The sequence below is a fragment of the Chiloscyllium plagiosum genome, unplaced genomic scaffold (assembly GCF_037043375.1).
Source record: "Chiloscyllium plagiosum isolate Xiang-an unplaced genomic scaffold, Cpla_swu_hap1 HiC_scaffold_43, whole genome shotgun sequence".
NCBI classification, from domain to species: Eukaryota; Metazoa; Chordata; class Chondrichthyes; order Orectolobiformes; family Hemiscylliidae; genus Chiloscyllium; species Chiloscyllium plagiosum.
Window position 1 is genome coordinate 9,157,274 of NW_028270181.1, and position 20,346 is coordinate 9,177,619.

General features: G+C 43.4%; 1 protein-coding gene across 1 annotated transcript in view; it reads right to left on the minus strand.

Moving 5' to 3' along the window:
* The window catches only part of LOC122541903 (ras-GEF domain-containing family member 1A-like), a 221,944-nt gene that overhangs the window by 138,848 nt on the left and 62,750 nt on the right, over positions 1 to 20,346 (minus strand). Inside the window, exon 2 of the mRNA XM_043679087.2 lies at positions 19,123 to 19,238. Coding sequence (XP_043535022.1) covers positions 19,123 to 19,188 — 66 coding nt within the window. The 5' untranslated portion in view covers positions 19,189 to 19,238. The remainder of the gene's footprint in view (positions 1 to 19,122; positions 19,239 to 20,346) is intronic.

The window sequence follows — 20,346 nt, forward strand, 5'->3', positions numbered from 1 at the left end:
TGCTGACTACTGAGCCACAACAACCCTGTAACCATCCTTTAAGGGTCCCTCTATTCCCTTCTATCAACTTCCTGGGTGTTACCCTTGACCAGAAATTAAACTGAACTAGCCATATAAATACTGCAGGTACAAGAGCAGGTCAAAGGTTAGGAATCCTGCAGCAAGCAAATCACCTTCTGATTCCCCAGAGCCTGTCTACCACCCACAAGGCACAAGTTGGGATGTGATGGAATATTTCCCACTTGCCTGGATGGATGGGTGCGGCTTCAACAACACTCAAGAAGCTTGACACCATCCAGGACAAAAGCAGTCTATTGTTGGGCACCAACACAAACACCCACAAACACCCACTCCCTCCACCACAGACACTCAGTACCATCTACAAGACGCACTACAGAAATTCACCAAGACTTCTTTGATGGTACCTTCCAAAGCCACAACCACTTCCATCTAGTAGGACGAAGGCAGCAGATACACAGGGAACACCCTTATATACAAGTTCCCCTTCAAGCTACTCACCATCCTGTCTTGGAAGTATATCGCTGTTCCTTCACTATCATTGGGTCAAAATCCTGGAACTCTCTCCCTGATGGTCTGCAGCGTTTCAAGAAGGCAGCTCACCACAACCCTTTCAAGAGCAACTAAGGATAGAAAATAAATGCAGCAAGACCAATACGCCACAAACAAATAAAAAAAAAACAGGATTTTGTACATTTCAAACAAGTCACCTCTTAATTTTTCAAACTCCGGTGGATACAAGCTTAGCATGTCTAACCTTTCCTCATGAGAAAATTCTGGGTATTAGTCTGGTAAGCCTTCTCTGAGCTGTTCCCAATGTATGTCCATCCTTCCTTAAATAGCAAACTCAAAGCTGGAAAATGTTTCCTGTTTATGATTCAGTTTTGACTGCAGATGAAACCTACTGAGAATCCTCTTTCAAGGATGAAACTCCTCTACATTGGGGAGACAGGCCGCCTACTTGCAGAACATTTCAGGGAACACCTCTGGGACACCCGCACCAACCAACCCAACCGCCCCGTGGCTGAACACTTTAACTCCCCTTCCCACTCCGCCAAGGACATGCAGGTCCTTGGCCTCCTCCATCGCCAGACCCTGACCACACAATGCCTGGAGGAAGAGTGCCTCATCTTCCACCTAGGAACCCTCCAACCACGCGGGATGAATGTAGATTTCTCCAGCTTCCTCATTTTCCCTCCCCCCACCTTATCTCAGTCCCAAACCCCGGATTCAGCACTGCCCTCTTGACCTGCAATCTTCTTCCCGACCTCTCCGCACCCCACCCCCTCTCCGGCCTATCACCCTCACCCTCATCTCCTTCCACCTATTGTATTCCCAGTGGCCCTCCCCCAAATTCCCTCCTCCCTACCCTTTATCTCAGCCCGCTTGGCACACCAGCCTCATTCCTGAAGAAGGGCTTATGCCCAAAATGTCGATTCTCCTGCTCCTTGGATGCTGCCTGGCCTGGTGTATTTTTCCAGCACCACATTTTTCAACTATGATTCAGTTTCGCCCTGGCCTTAGAGTATTGGGGATGTGGGGAATGCGGGGGGCGGGAATAGGATAGGATAGCTATTTGGGAAATTTAGGATTTGAGGTGTTCTGGGGATATTCGTGTTCCACACCTCAGTAATCCAGAGTACAAAAACTTAAGGCATTGTTGGGTCTTGCTGAAACAGGAGACATGTTGCTGAAGTTTTTCATCTTGCACTAATCAGGACGAATGCAAGAATGACAAATTTCTAACCCTCACACAATTTATTCCATAGGAGGAATAATAGAGTGCAGACTGGTTGGCTCTGATTGGCTAAGGTGTTTCCATGGTGAAAGCAATGGATAACTTTAGACTCCTGAAGTTCCTAGGTAATTAAAAAAAACATTCATTTGACTTGCAATAAACAGATTCCTATTCATGAATGTACATTGCTTTCAGGAGTAAATGAGCCATTTTACTAGCTCATCTGGTTATCTTAAGTTGGCTGTTAGTGCAGCTATTAACACAGTCAGGATTATTAAGAAACTGTTGAACATTTCTGAATTGTCTGAACATCACAGCAAGTTGAGGAGGTCAGGCTAAAGGGGGAAAGGGAGATTTGGAGTAGACAACCGACTTTTACTAAAAGAGGTTGCATTTACATAGCCCCTTTCATGTGGAAGAAAGTCTTAACTCGTTTCATATAAAAGTAAGCTAGTCTTGCATTTAAATAGAACTTTTCATGACCATAAGATGAGTTAAATTGCTTTTCAGGTGAACTGGAGTCACTGTTGTAGTATAAGACACATCAATCTGTGGTATTCCCAAATTTAACAATAGGATAATGACCAGCTAATCTGTTTTATGTAGTGATGTTGATTGAGGAATTAATATTATGGCCAGGGCACTGGGAAGTAACTCTCTTGCTCTTCCTATGGTCTCACAGGATCTTTTACACCCACTCAATTCACATAGCTGGGGCGTGGAGGTGATGGGCTCCTACAGGGCTCAATAGGGGGAAGGATGAATACAGGAGTTTGAAGTAAGAGGAGTGGAAACATTCAGGGAGGGCATGGTTATGGGGGGGGAGGGGGAAGGCCAATGAAGAAACTGGAGCATGAGGAAATCACTCCTCCACCCTGAAGCTTCCCATTGTTCACACTGTGTTGCCATTCGGCCCAACGTCTCCACACCGACTCCCCAAACACATCCCACCCAGACTCATTGCCCTATCTTATCCCTGTAACCCTGCATTTTCTGTGGCTCGTCCACCTAACCTACACATCCCTGGACACGATGGGTAATTTAGCATGGCCAGTCCACCTAACCTGCACATCGTTTGGGCTGTGGGAGTCATTAAAGGCTATGGGCCAAGTGCTGGAAAGTGGGACTCATGTAGATTTAGAATGGCATTTTGTTGGTGCAGACTTGATGGGCTGAAGGGCCTCCTACATACTATAATCTGATGCTGAGTTTCTCGAGCATTCTCTGTGTTTGTTAAGAAGAAGTTTTCTCAGTGAGTAAATTCAAGCAGTGTCACAAAGCCGGAAGGAAGTGACAATGGTAACTGGTGTGGAATAAACCCATGATGCATTGGAAGAAGTGACTGCTGTTGCTGATGACTGAACTTCCCTCTTTGCAACATAAAAGTGACAGAAAGTGTGACATCACCCTGCACTGTGGCTGAAACTAAAACCAAACAGCGAGAACTGTGGGCGGCACCTGCAGGAAGTGTGCAGCGAGAGATGGTGGTGTGGGTTTGGTCCCGTCTCCATGACAACGTGCAAAAAAGCCCTGTCGCGGGGGCTTTTATTTTGCCACTTTCTCAATGAGCGGGTGGGGTGGGGTGTGAAATGGAAGTGGAAAGTAAAAGCCACCCCAGCATCTTGGTCAGTCCGTGCTGACTCCTCATGAGCTGTAACACCATCTCCCCACAACTATCAGAAGGTTTGTCTTTATCTGCTGCAAGGTAAGCCCACATCTGACAGGTCCCTGCTCAGAGCTTAACCTTTTCCTGAATACGCAAGTGTGGCACCTTCAAATCCCCTTGCCCTTACCCTGTCCCCACAATGACACAGTGAGACAACATGGTGTCACCATGGGGTGACTGTGCCTTTAAGGTTCCATCAGCCCTGGCTAATCCTGGCCATCAAGTTAAACAACAAATTGCATTTACACGGCATCTCTAACACCATAGTAACACTCCAGGAGGAAATACACTGAGCCAAATAGAGGCAATAGGAGAATGTACAAAGAGTTGGGGTTTAAGAATCACCTTAAAGGAAGATCTGCTATTATAGCAATGTGTCTTGGAAGAGGGTGGGTACTGGACAAGACTAAAGAGACACAATTTGAGTCTGAGATTACCTTTTATTGACTGTCCTATGAACTTTGTACATTCTAAGACTAAGAACAAGGTTCCACATTGCGGCATCTCTCTCTATCATGTGATCTTTTCTATCACTACTGACGCAGCAAACTGGTAACATATTTCATTGTTAACCCTTTCTTCTTCAAAGGATGGGGACCCAGAAAGACAGAGTGTTTTACAGAGCTTAGGGCCTAAACACTAGGACTGCAGTTCTAGAGGTCACTAAGATGGTACTGAGGGAGTGCTGCACTGTCAGAGGCATTATCATCCGGTACGTTCTGGCATGAGGGATGCCCAAGACAATATGGACCTAGGGAACAGTGATGATGGTTATATGTGAATTAAGGAATAATTTTGTGAGGACTGGGAACAAGTAGTGTTGGAGTATTGTGATGTGTGCTTGAATAAAACTCTGACTAGCAAAATATTTGCCCAGATTCTGTTTAATCAACCTTTATTGTCTGTCAGGAGTGCCATTTTTCAGATGAGATGTTAAACCAATGCCCTATGTCCTTTCTACGATGGATTTACAAGATCCCATGGCACTATCTGTAAGGAAAGGAAGGGAATCATTCCTGGTAACATGCCAATATTAACTCCTCAGATTACCTGATTACTATCAAATGGCTGTTCATGGGATCTTGCTGTGTGCAATTTGACTCGTGCAACTTTACTACATTGCACCAACACGTCACAAATACTGAACTGGCTGTAAAGTGGCTTGAAATATTCAGAGGTTATGGAGAACATTGGATAAATTGCAAATTTTCCTGTTATCTTAAACATCTGAATGCCATCGGTCTTCCCAATGTCAAGTTCATATCAATCCACAACTGAATGGGTTTGTACACATTCTGAATTTCATTAATCTCATAATCAGGATGTACCTTCTTTTAAGATTACATACAGCGTGGAAACAGGCCCTTCGGCCCAACAAGTCCACACTGACCCGCCAAAGTGCAACCACCCAGACCATTTCCCCTACATTTATCCCTTCACCTAACACTACGGGCAATTTAGCATGGCCAATTCACCTAATCTGCACATTTTTGGATTGTGGGAGGAAACCGGAGCACCCGGAGGAAACCCATGCAGACACTGGGAGAATGTGCAAACTCCACACAGACAGTTGCCTGAGGCGGGAATTGAACCCGGGTCTCTGGCACTGTGAGGCAGCAGTGCTAACTGCTGTGCCACCGTGCTGCCCACCAAGCAGCAAGCACTTACAGCCTTCAGTCCTTGAAGATGTCTTTTGTGCATTGGCATGACCTTTAACTTGTACACTGCCATCTATGATGAAGCCTCCTTGAGTTAGATTTTAATCTCCCAGACACTTCCTGGGTTGACTGGCTCAGATGGATGGGCAGCTGGTGAGGATCAGATTGATACGAAGAGCATGGGGGTTCAGTCCGTATTCTGTTAGATATGGATTTGGGACCTGCCCCCTTTGTCCTACTCATGTTGGACATTGCATTGGTATTGTGGGATCCATCTTCAGGCACAGAACTATGTAAGAAATGATATTTAACCAGGTTTTCTCACGAGCAGAAAGTCAAAATCAAGTAAAGAATAACAAACTTCATTGTTGAGGAGAAGAGATGAACAGATTGAAGGATAATGAACTGGTGCTAATTGACTTACCCACCCATTGCCATGACACTATTCACTGTCTCCATTCTCATTTAACTCAGCTTTTGGACAAATATTAAAGTGACACCAGTACTTTTGTGGCTCATACTCCTGTCCCAATGTCCCAGTCCAGAGGCTTGAGTTCAAATCTCATGCGAGCATTGCAATAGGAAGGTGATGGCTTAATGGTATTATTGCTGGACTGTTACTCCAGAGGCCCACTCAATGTTCTGGGGACCCTGGTTTGAATCCCACCTTGGCAGATGGTAGAATTGAATCTGACAAAAATCTAGAATTAGGAGTCTAGTGATGACCATGATACGATTGTCAGGGAAAAACCTATCTGGTTCACGAATGTTTTTTAGGGAAGGAAACTGCTACTCTTTCCTAGTCTCACCTATATGTGACTCCAGACCCAACAGCACTTTTAATTGGGGCAATCAGGAATGGACAATGAATAGTGGCCTAGCTGAAGGCATCCTGAGAATGAATAAAACAAAATGCAGAACTGAAGGAGTGCCATTGTGTCAGAGGTACTGTCTTCCAGATGAGTCATAGAGTCATAGAGATGTACAGCACGGAAACAGACCCTTTAATCCAACCCGACCAGATATCCCAACCCAATCTAGTCACACCTGCCAGCACCTGGTCCATATTCCTCCAAACCCTTCCTATTCATGTACCCATCCAAATGCCTCTCAAATGTTGCAATTGTACCAGCCTCCACCACTTCCTCTGGCAGCTCATTCCATACACGTACTACCCTCTGTGTGAAAAAGTTGCCCCTTAGGTCTCTTTTATATCTTTCCCCTCTCACCCTAAACCCATGCCCAATTCTGGACTCCCTGACCTCAGGAAAAGACTTTGTCTATTTATCCTGTCCATGCCCCTCATGATTTTATAAACCTCTATAAGGTCACCCCTCAGCCTCCGACGCTTCAAGGAAAACAGCCCCAGCCTATTCAGCATCTCCCTCCTGCTCAAACCCTCCAAACCTGGCAACATCCCTGTAAATCTTTTCTGAACCCTTTCAAGTTTCACAACATCTTTCCGATAGGAAGGAGACCAGAACTGTACGCAATATTCCAACACTGGCCTAACCAATGTCCTGTACAGCCACAATATGACTTTCCAACTCCTGTACTCAATACTCTGACCAATAAAGGAAAGCATACCAAATGCCTTCTTCACTATTCTATTTGCCTGCGACTCCACTTTCAAGAAGCTATGAACGTGCACTCCAAGGTCTCTAGAACCTTACCATTAAGTGTATAAGTCCTGCTAAAATTTGCTTTCCCAAAATGCTCACCTCACATTTATCTAAATTAAACTAATTAAAACCGAGATCCCAACTGCTCTCTCAAATGGATTCAATGGATCCCACTGCACTGTTTCAGACAAAAACAGGTAATTCTCTCCTGTGTCCCATTGTTAGTTTATGCTTCAATCAACATCCCTAAAACAACACACTTCTTGCTCATTTTTGCTGCCAATGGGACTGGTGGTATGTAGAGTCCATCACCTCCAAAATTCACTTTCTCCACCACCAACCCTCAATGGCAGCAACGTGTAATATCGATAAGACGCAACTCACCAATATAACTCACCAAACCCATGACCACTACCGTCTAGAAGGACAAGGGCAGCAGATACATGGGATCACCACCCCACCATCTGCAAGCTCCCCTCCAAGCCTCTGACTATCCTGACTTGGAAATGTATTGCTATTCCTTCAGTGCTGCTGGGTCAAAATCCTGGAACACCCTTCCAAAGAGCACCCGAAGTTGTCTATAGTAGATGGATAACAACGGTTGAAGAAGGCAGCTCATCAACATCTCCTCCAGGGCAGTTACGGATGGGCAATGACTGTTTGCTCTGCGAATGATACCCACCTTCTCCAAAAATAATCAAAAGAAGCAGATTTGTTTCTACGTTACATCTAAAGTAAGGAGAGAGCAAACCTTTGCAAATACTGGTAATATCAAATTAGGGTCTGACCACAGCAATAGAGAGAGAGAATCAGAGATAATGTTCCATGTCAGTGACCTTCAGCCAGAATTGACAAAAGAATCTGACAGTAGAGCATCAGAAACTGAAATGTTAACTTTGGTTCTGTTGATCTGCAGATTGTTGCCGGACCTGCTGGGTATTTCCAGGTTCTGTTTTTACTTAAAGTGCTATTGGGTGGCTCAATGGTTAACACTGCTGCCTCACAGCACCACAGACGTGGGTTCAATTCCAGCCTCAGGCAACTAGCTGTGTAGAATTTGCATATTCTCAAAAAATCCCTGCAGTGTGGAAACAGGCCCAACAAGCCCACACTGACCCTCCGAAGAGTAACCTACCCAGAGCTATTCCCCAACCCTATATTTACCCTTGACTAATGCACCTAACCTACACATCGCTGAACACTATGGGCAATTTAGCATGACCAATTCACCTAAACTGCACATCTTTGGATTGTGGGAGGAAACCCACGCAGACACAGGGAGAATGTGCAAGCTCCACACAGACAGTTACCCAAGATTGGAATTGAACCCGGGTCCCTTACTCTGTGAGGCAGCAGTGCTAACCACTGTGCCACCCTCATGTGTCTGCGTGGGTGTCCTCCCACTATCCAAAGGTGAGGTGGATTGGGCATGCTGAATTGCCCCATAGTGTCCAGTGATGTGTAGGTTGGGGGGAATTACCGATGGGATATGCAGGGTAGAGGGATGGGATTCTCTTTGGATGGTCGATGTGCACTAAATGGGCTGAATGGCTTCATTTCACCCTGTAGGGAATCTAATTGGTTGTATGACCCTTTTCAGGAGTATCTGAAGCATTAAAAAGTGCCAGATGAATGTAGAGTTCTTCCTGTTCTAAAATATTTCGGTACCGACATTTTCAGTGGTAGGTGTGAGTAGCAATGTGTGGGGAGGCACTTTGCTATAGTCAAAAACAATGTTGAGAGATAGTGATTTTCAGCCACTGCACTTCAATTTTCAGTCAGTGGAACAGAAAATAAAAACAAGCTACGAGGCAGCACTAATGTCGATACAATTTCACGCACTCCTTGCTGAGGAGCCTGAAGCTTTCTTCGAGAATGTAGATATGTGTGTATTATGGGGCGTGTTTCTTCAATGGGCAGAATCCTGTTTCCCCACTCCCACCCAAACCCAAACAACTTTCTCATCGTCTGAAAATTGAAATCACCGGCGCAACCATTCGGAGGGATGTGAAGTGATCAAGTATCATCGGGATTTGCGATGCTCATGTTTAGCAAATGTTTCTTGGGTTTAAGTGCAAGACCTGCCTGTCAATAATGTCTCGTCACAACTTTTCAATACAGGTCGTTCTGCTATAAATGTGTGTTTTGTTAACGCGAGTTCGCTGCAACGTGATTGACAAACTGGGACACTGTTTCTAAGGCGTGAACTTTTAAACCGTGTGTTGGCTGGAACACGATTAAATCGCCAACACTTTAAACGCTGTTTCTAAAGCACAATTTTTCTATAACGCGGGGTTGCACAAGAACACATCATCACGTTATTGTAGAACTACCTGGACTTCACAGGACAGAGACTGGAAAAACAGAGGCTCTGCCTCAGGTAGACACAGAGCATGCAGTTAAATTGCACAAATCTTCACTGAAGTCATAGATCTGGGAGAAATCACAGCGCAAATGGAGGCCACTCATCATTTTGCTTTGCAGTAGCAGCTGTGGCTCAGTTGGTAGCACACTTACTGTTGAGTCACAAGGTTCTGGGGTCAAGCCCAACTCCAGGGTTTCAGCACAAACATCAGGCCAGAGGACGGTATGTGGAAACAATGTCCCATCTGCCTGCCTGGTTGGATATATAAGATTCCATGAAGAACAACTGAGCCGGTATTCTAAAGGAAAACCAAAAGAGTTGCAGATGCTGTGAATCAGAACTCTGAGGGAAGGTCACCGGACCCAAAATGTTAACTCTAATTTCTCTCCACAGATGCTGCCCGACCTGCTGAGCTTTTCCAGCAGTTTCTGGGCAGGTATTCTCTTCTTTCGAGGAGATGCAGGATTGTAGCGTTTAGTTTAGTTTGGGGTTATGGTTGGACCGAACGGCGAAAGTGAGGACTGCAGATGCTGGAAACCAGAGTTTAGATTAGAGTGGTGCTGGAAAAGCACAGCAGGTCAGGCAGCATCCGAGGAGCAGGAGAATCGACATTTCTGGCAAAAGCCCTTCATCAGGAATGAATGGTCTGTTTCCGTGCTGTATGACTCTCTGACTCTAAGACATGTAAGGACAGCAGATTTCCTACTCTCAACAACATGGTTTTTACAACAATTGACCACAGTTACATGGTCACCGTTACTGTGACTAAACTTACATTCCATATTTATTTCCATTCTGCCAGTTGCCATGAGCCCATGTCCATTGCGTATTTACGCAGGTCTCTGGATTATTAATCCAGTCACTGAGCCACTACATTATCATCTTCGGTGTCCTGGTTAATATTTTAAAGTGACAGACACTGTACTGTCAGAAATAATGGCAGGCCCTTAAGGATCATATGATCTGATCATCTGAACCCCATCTGGTTCACTAACATTCAACGAAGCAAGCCAGAAATTGCTGGAAAAACACAGCAATTTCCCATGGCCAATTCACCTAGCTTGCACATCCCTGGACACTGAGAGCAATTTCCCATGGTCAATCCACCTTTCCTGCACATCCCTGGTAACAATAGGCCATTTCCCATGATTAATCCACCTTGCCTGCACATCCCTGGACACTGTGAGCAGTTTCCCATGGTCAATACACCTAGCCTGCACATCCCTGGACACTGAGAGCAATTTCCCATGGTCAATCCACCTAGTCTGCACATCCCTGGTAACAATAGGCCATTTCCCATGGCCAATTCACCTTGTCTGCACATCCCTGGACACTATGGGCAATTTCCCATGGCCAATTCACCCAGTCTGCACACCTCCGGATTGTGGGAGAAAACTGGAGTGGCCAAAGGAAACCCACATGGACACAGGGAGAATGTGCAAACTCCACACAGGCAGTGCTCCGAGGGTGGGAACGAACATGGGTGCCTGGTGCCGTGCTAACCACTGAGACACTGTGCCTTGAATACTCAGCAAGATCCCATCACTCAAATGGTACAATGGGAACAACACTTCAGAAGTACTTCATTGGCCGCCAGTGCTTTCAGATGTGCAGTGGTCCTGAAAAGTGCTACGTAAATGCAAGTTTACTTTTTAACATTCCTACATTTAATGAAATATGCTTGAGTGTCTGTGAGGGTAGCTTGCAAGAACATCCTGCACATGTTTGTCAGTCTCTGCTGGTCGCAATGATATGAAAAATCCTGGTCTACAATCAGGGTGTCCAGTGTCACTGAAGATGGAGAGAGTAAAGGGTTAATGGCCTCCAGCAAGAGGAAGATAAATCAGCCAGTGTGTGTGGAGACAGAGATAGAGAAAGATTACAAAACCGGCATGAAATATGGCTCTTGGACAGAATAATTGCCTCATTTTAATTGTCCATAGATCATATTTATTAATGCTTTCACCTCTCAGGCTTCCCTGCAATAGCTTTGAAATTCAGTGCACAGTAAATATTTCTTGCTAAGGAGGGGAGCACCAGAGTGATGCAGAATTGATGCAAGGACATGCAGCGTGTAAGTGAGCACGGGTGAACTCACTTCAGTTATTGGTTTATACAGTATTACAGGTGCACAATATTCACAGCTTTGGAAACAGGCCCTTCAGCCGAAATGAACCAAATCAGTGCTTATATTCCAGATCAGCCTCCTCCAATCCCATGTCATCCAACCTCAATAGCATGGGGGCTTCTACCTCCCATCACAAACCTATCTCCTTTCCACTTAAATTCATCTCAGCTGTATTCAACTCCACGACTCCTTGTAGTTGTAAATTCTACATTCTAACCACTTTTCATGTAATGAGGCTCCTCCTGAGTTGCCTACTCCTGGCAGTCATGTGATTATGGCATCGAGAACAGGATAGTGTAATTGAAGGTTAGGTCTGATTAGCACATCACACAATAAGACACACATTACACATCATGGTAGGAAGTCATGCTTTGTCATATTATCTTGCTTTCTCTTGCAGCCTCGTGGTAATATGAAGAAACACTAAGATGTTTTTCAAAAAACATTAATGCTGTTATGAAATAGGCTGGATAGTTGCACCATTATTCTAGGTCCATTACTCTGTGTGCCGCAACATAAAATAAAGTAGCTTTTCCAGTTACCAAGACGATTCAATACTTTTGTCTATGTCTGGTTTTACCAATTTTTACAGATGCGCCACAGTAAGCATTCTATCCGGATGCATCACGGCTTGGTACGGCAACCGCTCTGCCCAGAACCACAAGAAAAGACAGAGGGTTGTGAACACAGCCCAGTCATAGTCATAGAGTCATAGAAATGTACAGCACGGAAACAGACCCTTCGGTCCAACTCATCCATACCGACCAGATATTCTAACCTAATCTAATCCCATTTGCCAGCACTTCACCCATATCCCTCTAAACACTTCCCAATGCGTTTTAAATGTTGCAATTGTACCAGCCTCCACTACTTCCTCTGGCAGCCCATTCCATACACATACCACCCTCTGTGTGAAAATGTTGCCTCTTAGGTCTCTTTTATATCTTTCCCCTCTCACCCTAAATCTATGCCCTCTAGTTCTGGACTCTCCCACCCCAGGGAAAAGACTTTGTCTTTTTATCCTATCCATGCCCCTCATGATTTTATAAACCTCTACAAGGTCACCCCTGAGCCTCCAATGCTCCAGGGAAAACAGTGCTAGCCTATTCAACCTCTCCCTATAGCTCAAATCCTCCAACCCTGGCAACATCCTTGTAAATCTTTTCTGAACCCTTTCAAGTTTCACAATATCCTTCCGATAGGAAGGAGACCAGAATTGCATGTCATATTCCAACAGTGTCCTAACCAATGTCCTGTACAGCCACGACATGACCTCCCAACTCCTGTACTCAATACTCTGACCAATAAAGGAAAGCATACCAAACACTTTCTTCACTAGCCTATCTACCTGCGACTCCACTTTCAAGGAGCTATGAACCTGCACTCCAAAGTCTCTTTGTTCAGCAACACTCCCCAGGACCTTACCATTAAGTGTATAAGTCCTGTTCTGATTTGCTTTTCCAAAATGCAGCACCTCGCATTTATCTGAAGTAAACTCCATCTGCCACTCCTCAGCCCATTGGCCCATCTGATTAAAATTCTATTGTACTCTAAGGTAACCTTCTTCGCTGTCCACTACACCTCCAATTTTGGTGTCATTAGCAAACTTACTAACAGTTCATCACACAAACCAACATTCCATCCATTGACTCCATCTCTATTGCTCACTGCCTCAGAAAGGCAGTCAACATCATCAAAGACACCCCCGCAATTGCAGTTATAATCTCTTCTAACTGTTTCGTCAGGCAACACATACAAAAGCTCAAACACATGCACCAATGGGTTCGAAAATATCTTCTTCCCTGCTGTTATTTGGCTTCTGATTCGACCTTTCAAATCTTAAATTTAATGTTGATCTCACTCTTTGCACATCTTCTCTGCTGCCTATACTACTCGCAAAACAAAACTTTTCACAGTATCTAGGTACATGTGACAATAATAAATCAAATTAAATCATATCAAAACAAAAAGATCTAACAACCAGGATTTGTAATAAACATAACTATGGATTTATTAGCAAATAAAACTTATATTTAAAAATGCAATAATTAGTTAACATATACAGTGGGTAACCCCTGACTTCCAAGAGCTTGTCCACCATCTACAAGGTATAAATTAGGAGTGTCATGGAATACTTTCCACATGCTTGGATGAATGCAGCTGCAACAACACTCAAGAAAATCAAGAAACCTGACACCTTGCAGGAGTGCCACCACTCCCTCTACCAATCAGCCACAGCAGTGTTTATCATCTCCAAGATGCACTGTAGAAATTCGCCAAGGCTGCTTAGACAGCAACTTCCAAACCCACAGCCATTACCATCCAGAAGGGCAAGTGTAGCAGATAGATGGGAACACTCCTCCAAGTTATGAACTATCTTGACTTGGAAATATATCACTGTTTCTTCTGTGCCACTGGGTCAAAATCCTGGGACTTCCTCCCTAACGTTATTGTGGGTGTATCTCCAGCAAATAGACTGCAGCAGTCAAGAAGACATGCACATCGTCACCTTCTCAAGGGCAACTAGGAATGGGTAATCAATGCTGTCCAGCCAGTGACCCCCACATCCCACAATTGGATTAGAAAATAAGTATAAATGGGTAACCCTATTAATATCTGCAACACACACACAGACACTCTTTCTGTTTCTCTCACACACAACTCTCTCTCTCTCTCTTTCTGTTTCTCTCACTCTTCAGGGAAACAGAGGAAGAAAGAGATTTCTTTATTAGATCAGGCTTTCTGGAAAATAAGTCACTTAATCATGCACAGCTATCTCTGAGTCTTATAGCTACAACTTGCCCGGAAATACAATCTTGCGATTTTCATTCAAAAGAACAAATAGATTGCCCTCTGAACCAACGTAGAGGGCTTTCTGTTCAGGAATGTGAGATCAACTGAACTTGTTCACAGCACACGTTCCTTCAAATCAGCTTGTCCTTAGCAGGTTATCCTCCAACTAAACCAGCGAAAACAAGCGGCTCTCCAAGACAGTCACTGCTCAAAACAGCCGCAGCAGACTCTACGGCAAAGCAAGCAATTATCACCAGTCACATAAATATACTCTTCTTTATCCACAGGGAACTTTGTTTTGTAGAAAACACTCCAGGTATGCCCTGAAAACTTAAATAAATTCCTTTTTCCACAAATCTTTAAAACTCAGGTCCTTTGAGTCATATTAAATACAAAGTGTCTTCCTAACAATAGTTTCTTTACCTCATGATAGATTGGTTTTAGCAGCACAATAAGACAAAGGATATTTGAGTTGCTACTTGTATTAGTAAGCTTAAAGCTTTGTAAGTCTTCCCCAGCTAACCTGTTTTGTACCCCTCCAACCTGATGTATATCTTGTGTGTCAGAATAGCTCACTCTTAGGCATCTAATTGATTGCCCCACTGCACAGCAGCACCCCAACGTGAGGGACCAAGTCAGATTATATGAATAAAGAAACCAATATCTTGAATTTGTAAAGTTACCCACTACGATGTTGCAAAAAGTTTAAGGTGCTTCACAAGTGGTGACTGAGGACATACAAGCAGGTGAACTCTGGAAGAATGGGAAGCAGTTGACTGAATACAATCTAACAGTTCTTGACAACATTCTGTACGAAGACGCACAAGAGAGGTAATCACAAGGAAAAGATTTACAAAGAAACAGTGTGTGTGTGTGTTTGCATATGTGTGTGTGCGTGTGTAGGTTGGCAGGATGGTTAAATGTACGATAAGCTCATTTTGAAGATTGGAGGATATAAACTGAGAGAGAGTGTTGCAGTGATATTACAGGGGGCTTTGTACCAGTGGAAGATTTCTGGGTTAGATGAATCATTTGGAAGGATTATTTTGGGAGGTAGGATCCAAGAGGTGAAAAGCAAGCAGGATTCAGGACTTTCAAGGACTTAAGGATCACAAACCTTCCCTCTGTAACAGATAGATGTGATGACCCCTACAAGGCCCACGGGGTATCATTAATTTCCCCATGACTCCCTTTGGTAACAGGCAATGGCCTGCCCGGCAAGAACTCATCACTTGTAAAGAAGAGCCAAAGGGTACTTATGTAGTAGCAGTAGTGACCTCATTACAAACTGGAGGCTGAGTTCAAGTTCCAACTTATCCAGAGATGTGCAAGAACATGACTGAACAGGTTGATTCGAAAAATAGGTGAAATACGAAGAAAATTAATAAAGCAAAAACAGAAATTGCTAAATTGCAGAATGTTGGAACAGTTCTGAGGAAGGGTCACTGGATCCAAAATGTTAACTCTGATTGCTTTCCACAGGTGCTGACAGACCTGTTGAGCTTTTCCACAACTTCTGTTTCAGCTTTTGTTTCTGATTTCCGGCATCTGCAATTCTTTCAGGTTTTAAAAAATGGTTAATAAAGCACACCCAGGGATGGTCTGCAGAACTGTCTGTCCCAGGCTGGAAACAGCCTATGTGGGCCATGACTGGTGGCTCTACTTTGGCATTCAACAATAAACAATGTTCCTTTTTAGTCAGGCTTCCTGAGTTATTACAATAGCATTTGAAAATTAACACGTTGTTGCTTGGTCTAATCATTTGACTGTTGGCCAATCCCAGATATATTTTAATTCGAAATTGTTTCAAAGCTCCACTCTTAAACACACGAACACAAATTATAAACTTTGATAAACTTTGAATTCCTATGGATCAGTCATTTCTTCTGTATTGAATTCTTCAGACGGTATAAACAACATTCTGAGCTGTGCATCGACTAATCTCTAGGATATAATATTTACAAGGAGCACTGAACAGATACAGTGCACAGTTGAACTATTTTCTCCACCAACATCATCACTTTGTGGAATGCTTGCACGCAGAAATGAGTTAATAAAACTTGACCAAAACAGAACCACACAGTTGATAATGTTTAAGACCTGCATAAAGCCAGTTATAGGAAACACGGGTACTGTTACCCAAGGGAATTGAATGAACGAAGCCAAGGCATCAGTCAATGATAGGTTTCTAACCTCAGGCACACCAGCCATGGGGATATACCATTGGCACACACCTCCTAGAAGTGGGCAAGTTGGCTTTGCATTCGGTGGCACTGGAGGTGGGTGTTTAGGAGGATAGCTTTTGATTGTGTCCTTTCACTCTTTGATCTCCAACAACATATAATGCATTATGTCAATGGGGTATCAGTCATGAATGCGTTTACTAAATTTCCATCCAAGAGCTGTGTCACGCAATCATGTACAAAGCTACCCTGACCTGATGGAGGCGTGCTGACCGCGAGGCGTGTTCCTTGCAAGGAGAATAACCTGGTACATCCTCAGGGAGAGTACCCACCTCAGAGGGATTATACCCCGCTTCTGTGGTACGGCGAGATCAGATAATGAGAACAGACTGGTACAAACCAAAATGACAACAAGTAGGTGCTGACTGCTGAAGTAAGACTCTAAATTTGGAGGGACATGGGCCAAACACAGGCAAGTGGAGCTAGTTTAGTTTGGGAACAGGGTTGGCATGGACGAGTCAAACTGAAGGGTCTGTTTTCATGCTGTATGACTCCATAAATGTTGCAGTGGGGGTGGGTGGAAGTCGGGGGTGGGGGGTGGTTGATGAAGATTGCAGGAATAGCTTGACAAATAACCCAGAGAAACAAATCATTACCATTTCTATATTTCAGCTAAATAAAAGCCATGTAAAATGAGATATTCTATGAAATATTTTCATGTACACTCACCAGATGAATGGTGGGTTAAATGACTTGTGAAGCGAAAGCTTTGTGGATTGGTGCTATTTTGTTTTAAATTGAGGCTAATAAAATTACTGTACTAATCACTGCAGCGTTGGCTGCCTGTGTTTTTCAGCAGGATTCAGTCACGCTAAGGCTGATGAAAAAATGATTCATCACAGCACATCACATTATGGGACTCTTTCCAGAACAATTTCCAATACTCAGAAGGGGTCTGTGATTGCAATGTGTTTTTTCATACAGATGCTGGGAATTTTGCTGTTATTCGGAACTGGAGCAATAACTGAGCCTGATTTTCTGGTCCAAGCACCTCAGTTTTTTTTGCATCAAAGAGATCCCTGAGGTTGTAAAATTACTAGTTTCTGAGTGGAATTGTAAACCACTTGCACCATTGATGTGATAGATCGTTTATTCTTTGCTGCAACCACACTGGTATACCTGATGTATAATTCTTTTTGTATTTAATATCCCATCACATTAATTCACACCATTAACAATGGTCATTTGTTCCGGTTTGTGCAGGAGAGGCATTCCACTTTATATCACTTTTACGTTCAAAAATTAAAAAGCTTAACGTTATGCAGATTAAACGAGGGGAAAAAAAAGCCACTAGGTTAAACTTTCCATAAATTATCTTTAAGTGTTAATAAAATCGTCAGGAATAAGCTGAGCTGTGTAATTTATGACTGAAATAGATTGCAAAATATGACTTGAAATGTAAAGAATGTTCTTCAAAATCCATTAGTGAAAGCTGCTGACAGAGAAGGTTGTGAAAAATCTTTTAAGCGTTGTCAAGGGGAACTAGGTGAGATAGTTGCTTTGAGTATTGTCCCGTTGTTTCTGAGTTCTGGGTCTATTTTGAGCCCTAACTGATGGGACAAAGGTTTTTTTTTGCTTCTGAATTCATCCTTTGTGGTATGATCTTGAGACTATCAAACCAGTACAATGGGAATAGGATAACTAACAACTGGCTGGATATATGTAAGCAAGGCCCATTGTTGCGGATTTAGATATTTCGATAAGGCTCTGTGACTAGCTAGCCATACTCTTGCCCTGAGTTGAAGTGTACACAATGGTCCTGATAAGGTACATACAGAAAGGATATCAATGCATTCAGACCCAGGAGACACTGTTTAAAAATTAAAGATCATCCTCTTTGGGTGGAGTTGAGAGGAACTTGCTTTGCCTAGGGGTAGTCTCCTAGTTTTGGATGCACTCACATCCTTTCTGCATGTACCTTGTCAGGGCTATTGTTTGACTTTGGAAATGTTTGCCTCAGAAAGGCAGTGGAGATGGGGTATTGAATACTTTGAAGAGGGGTGTAGATCGGTGCTTGTTAGGCACTGGAATCAAAGATTATTGGTAGTAGATAGGAATGTGGAGTTCTAAACACAAACAGATCAGCCATAATGTTATTCAATGGCAGGGTAGACTCAAGGGGCTAACTGACCTACTTCTGCCTGTAATTCGTATGTTCATGTGTATTTGTGCCATATTATAAGCATATAAATATATCGACTCACTCCAGGTTGAGATAGTCCCTGAACGCACTGTGATTGCCATCTATATCATCAATGTCTATATATTAGGGTCTGTTTCTTCCTCAGGGACCTTCCTAAATAAGACACCTTGTAAACTCCTTAAATGCCTGATAAAAGAGCTTGTGTCAATTGTAATGTCTTTATTTGAGACTGAATTTGAGCATCAAGCACAGGTACACAGGGGAATGCTCTTAGCTCATGTGTAATAAAGAGGAATCCAAAATCCCACATAACAAAAATAATAACTTACAGATTTCAGAGGTCTCTCAACAATTTCCTATTGCAACAGAATTGTCACAGATTGACTCGTTGATTATGCTGTTGATGTCTGGCCCAATGAGTTCGAAAGAAGCCCAAAAATACATTTGCGCCTCAGTGTTTGGCAAAACACAAGGACGTAACAATTCTGAATATATTCAGTTGGGAATATTGGGAAACAACTTGTGTAATCGCTCCTTGTAATTTAACCATTGAGGTCCAAGTGTCATTCTAGAACACTAACACTGGGCTCCCCGCAAAGCCAATAGACGTGGTGCCTGACTTGCTGAATCAGAAGCAGTACGTTTACCTTATTTGTTCCAGCTCCAATAGTCTAAAATAAAATGAAAATATAAAATCGAGCGTATTTACAGTCAGTCAGCTTAAGCCTTTTGACATGCAAAGACTTACCTTAAAACTCCAGACTGACATTCCAGTTCCCTTGGAGGGTGAGTTTGCTGCACTGGTGCCAATCATCACCAAACATGGGGTAGATACAGGCAGGAGCTCCAACCCACGTCACTGTGCTGAAAGGACAGATTGTACAGTGCAACATTATGGAAACAAAATAAAAAATCTGCAATTCAAAATGTATTGTCGAAGTGGAACACTTCCTCAGATCATTTTAATTATCCAGATCTCTAGAAGACAGCTGTGTTTGATCTTCAATCATAAACTCACAAAACATCAATGCACTGAGTTAAGATCAAACTAGGGGCCACTGGAGTTGCTGTAAGGCTGGCTTTGCTACAATATTGAGAAGTCACCAGGTTCGGGAAGATTGCTTCTCTGTAAACACCTGACTCTCCCACACATTGCCTTGTCTCGAAAAATATACTTCTTTGATAATGTGAGTTTGTTCTTTGTTTTTGTCTTTGCAAAGAATAAACTTCTTGAATGATTGGGTGACAGGTTTTATAAACTCGTAGAATCCCTACAGGGTGAAAGCAAATCATTCAGCCCATCAATCCTGTGAACGGCATCCAGCCCATTCCCAATAACTCTGCATATCTCCTGGCTAATCCACCTCACCTGCACACTATGGGCAATTTAGCGTGGCCAATTCACCTAACCTACACAGCTTTGGACTGTGGGAAGAAACCAGAGTACCCAGCAGAAACCCACGTGGAAATAGGGCAATGTGCAAACTCCAAAGAGATATTGCCTGAGGGTGAAACCAAACCCAGGTCCCTGGAACTATGAGGCAGCAATGCTAACCGCTGAGCCACCGTACCACCTCCTGCCTTAGTGTTGCCAATTGATCAGGCACTATGCAGATTATGTGACTTTTGGTGACAGATTAATACAGTGAATAACGAGTCGACAGCGTGTTGAACATCTCCCATAATTGACTTCAATAGAGAAAAAAGAACTCCCTTGTTCTTGGGAGAATGGCGAAGCTGTGGTGTTTACATCTCAGGCTTCAGCTTGATGTGTTACCTGAAAGATGCACCTCTGACAGTGCAGCACTATTTCTGTACTGCAGTTCTAGAAAGGCCAGGAGCTCATGGGAGAGGGAGCATTGAGATAGAGACTGATTAACTGAGGTCACATGTTTTGGTTTTACTTCATTGACTGTATTGGGTAAAAGTCACTGCAATGTTACCATATCGTAGGGCTGATCTCCCATTACAG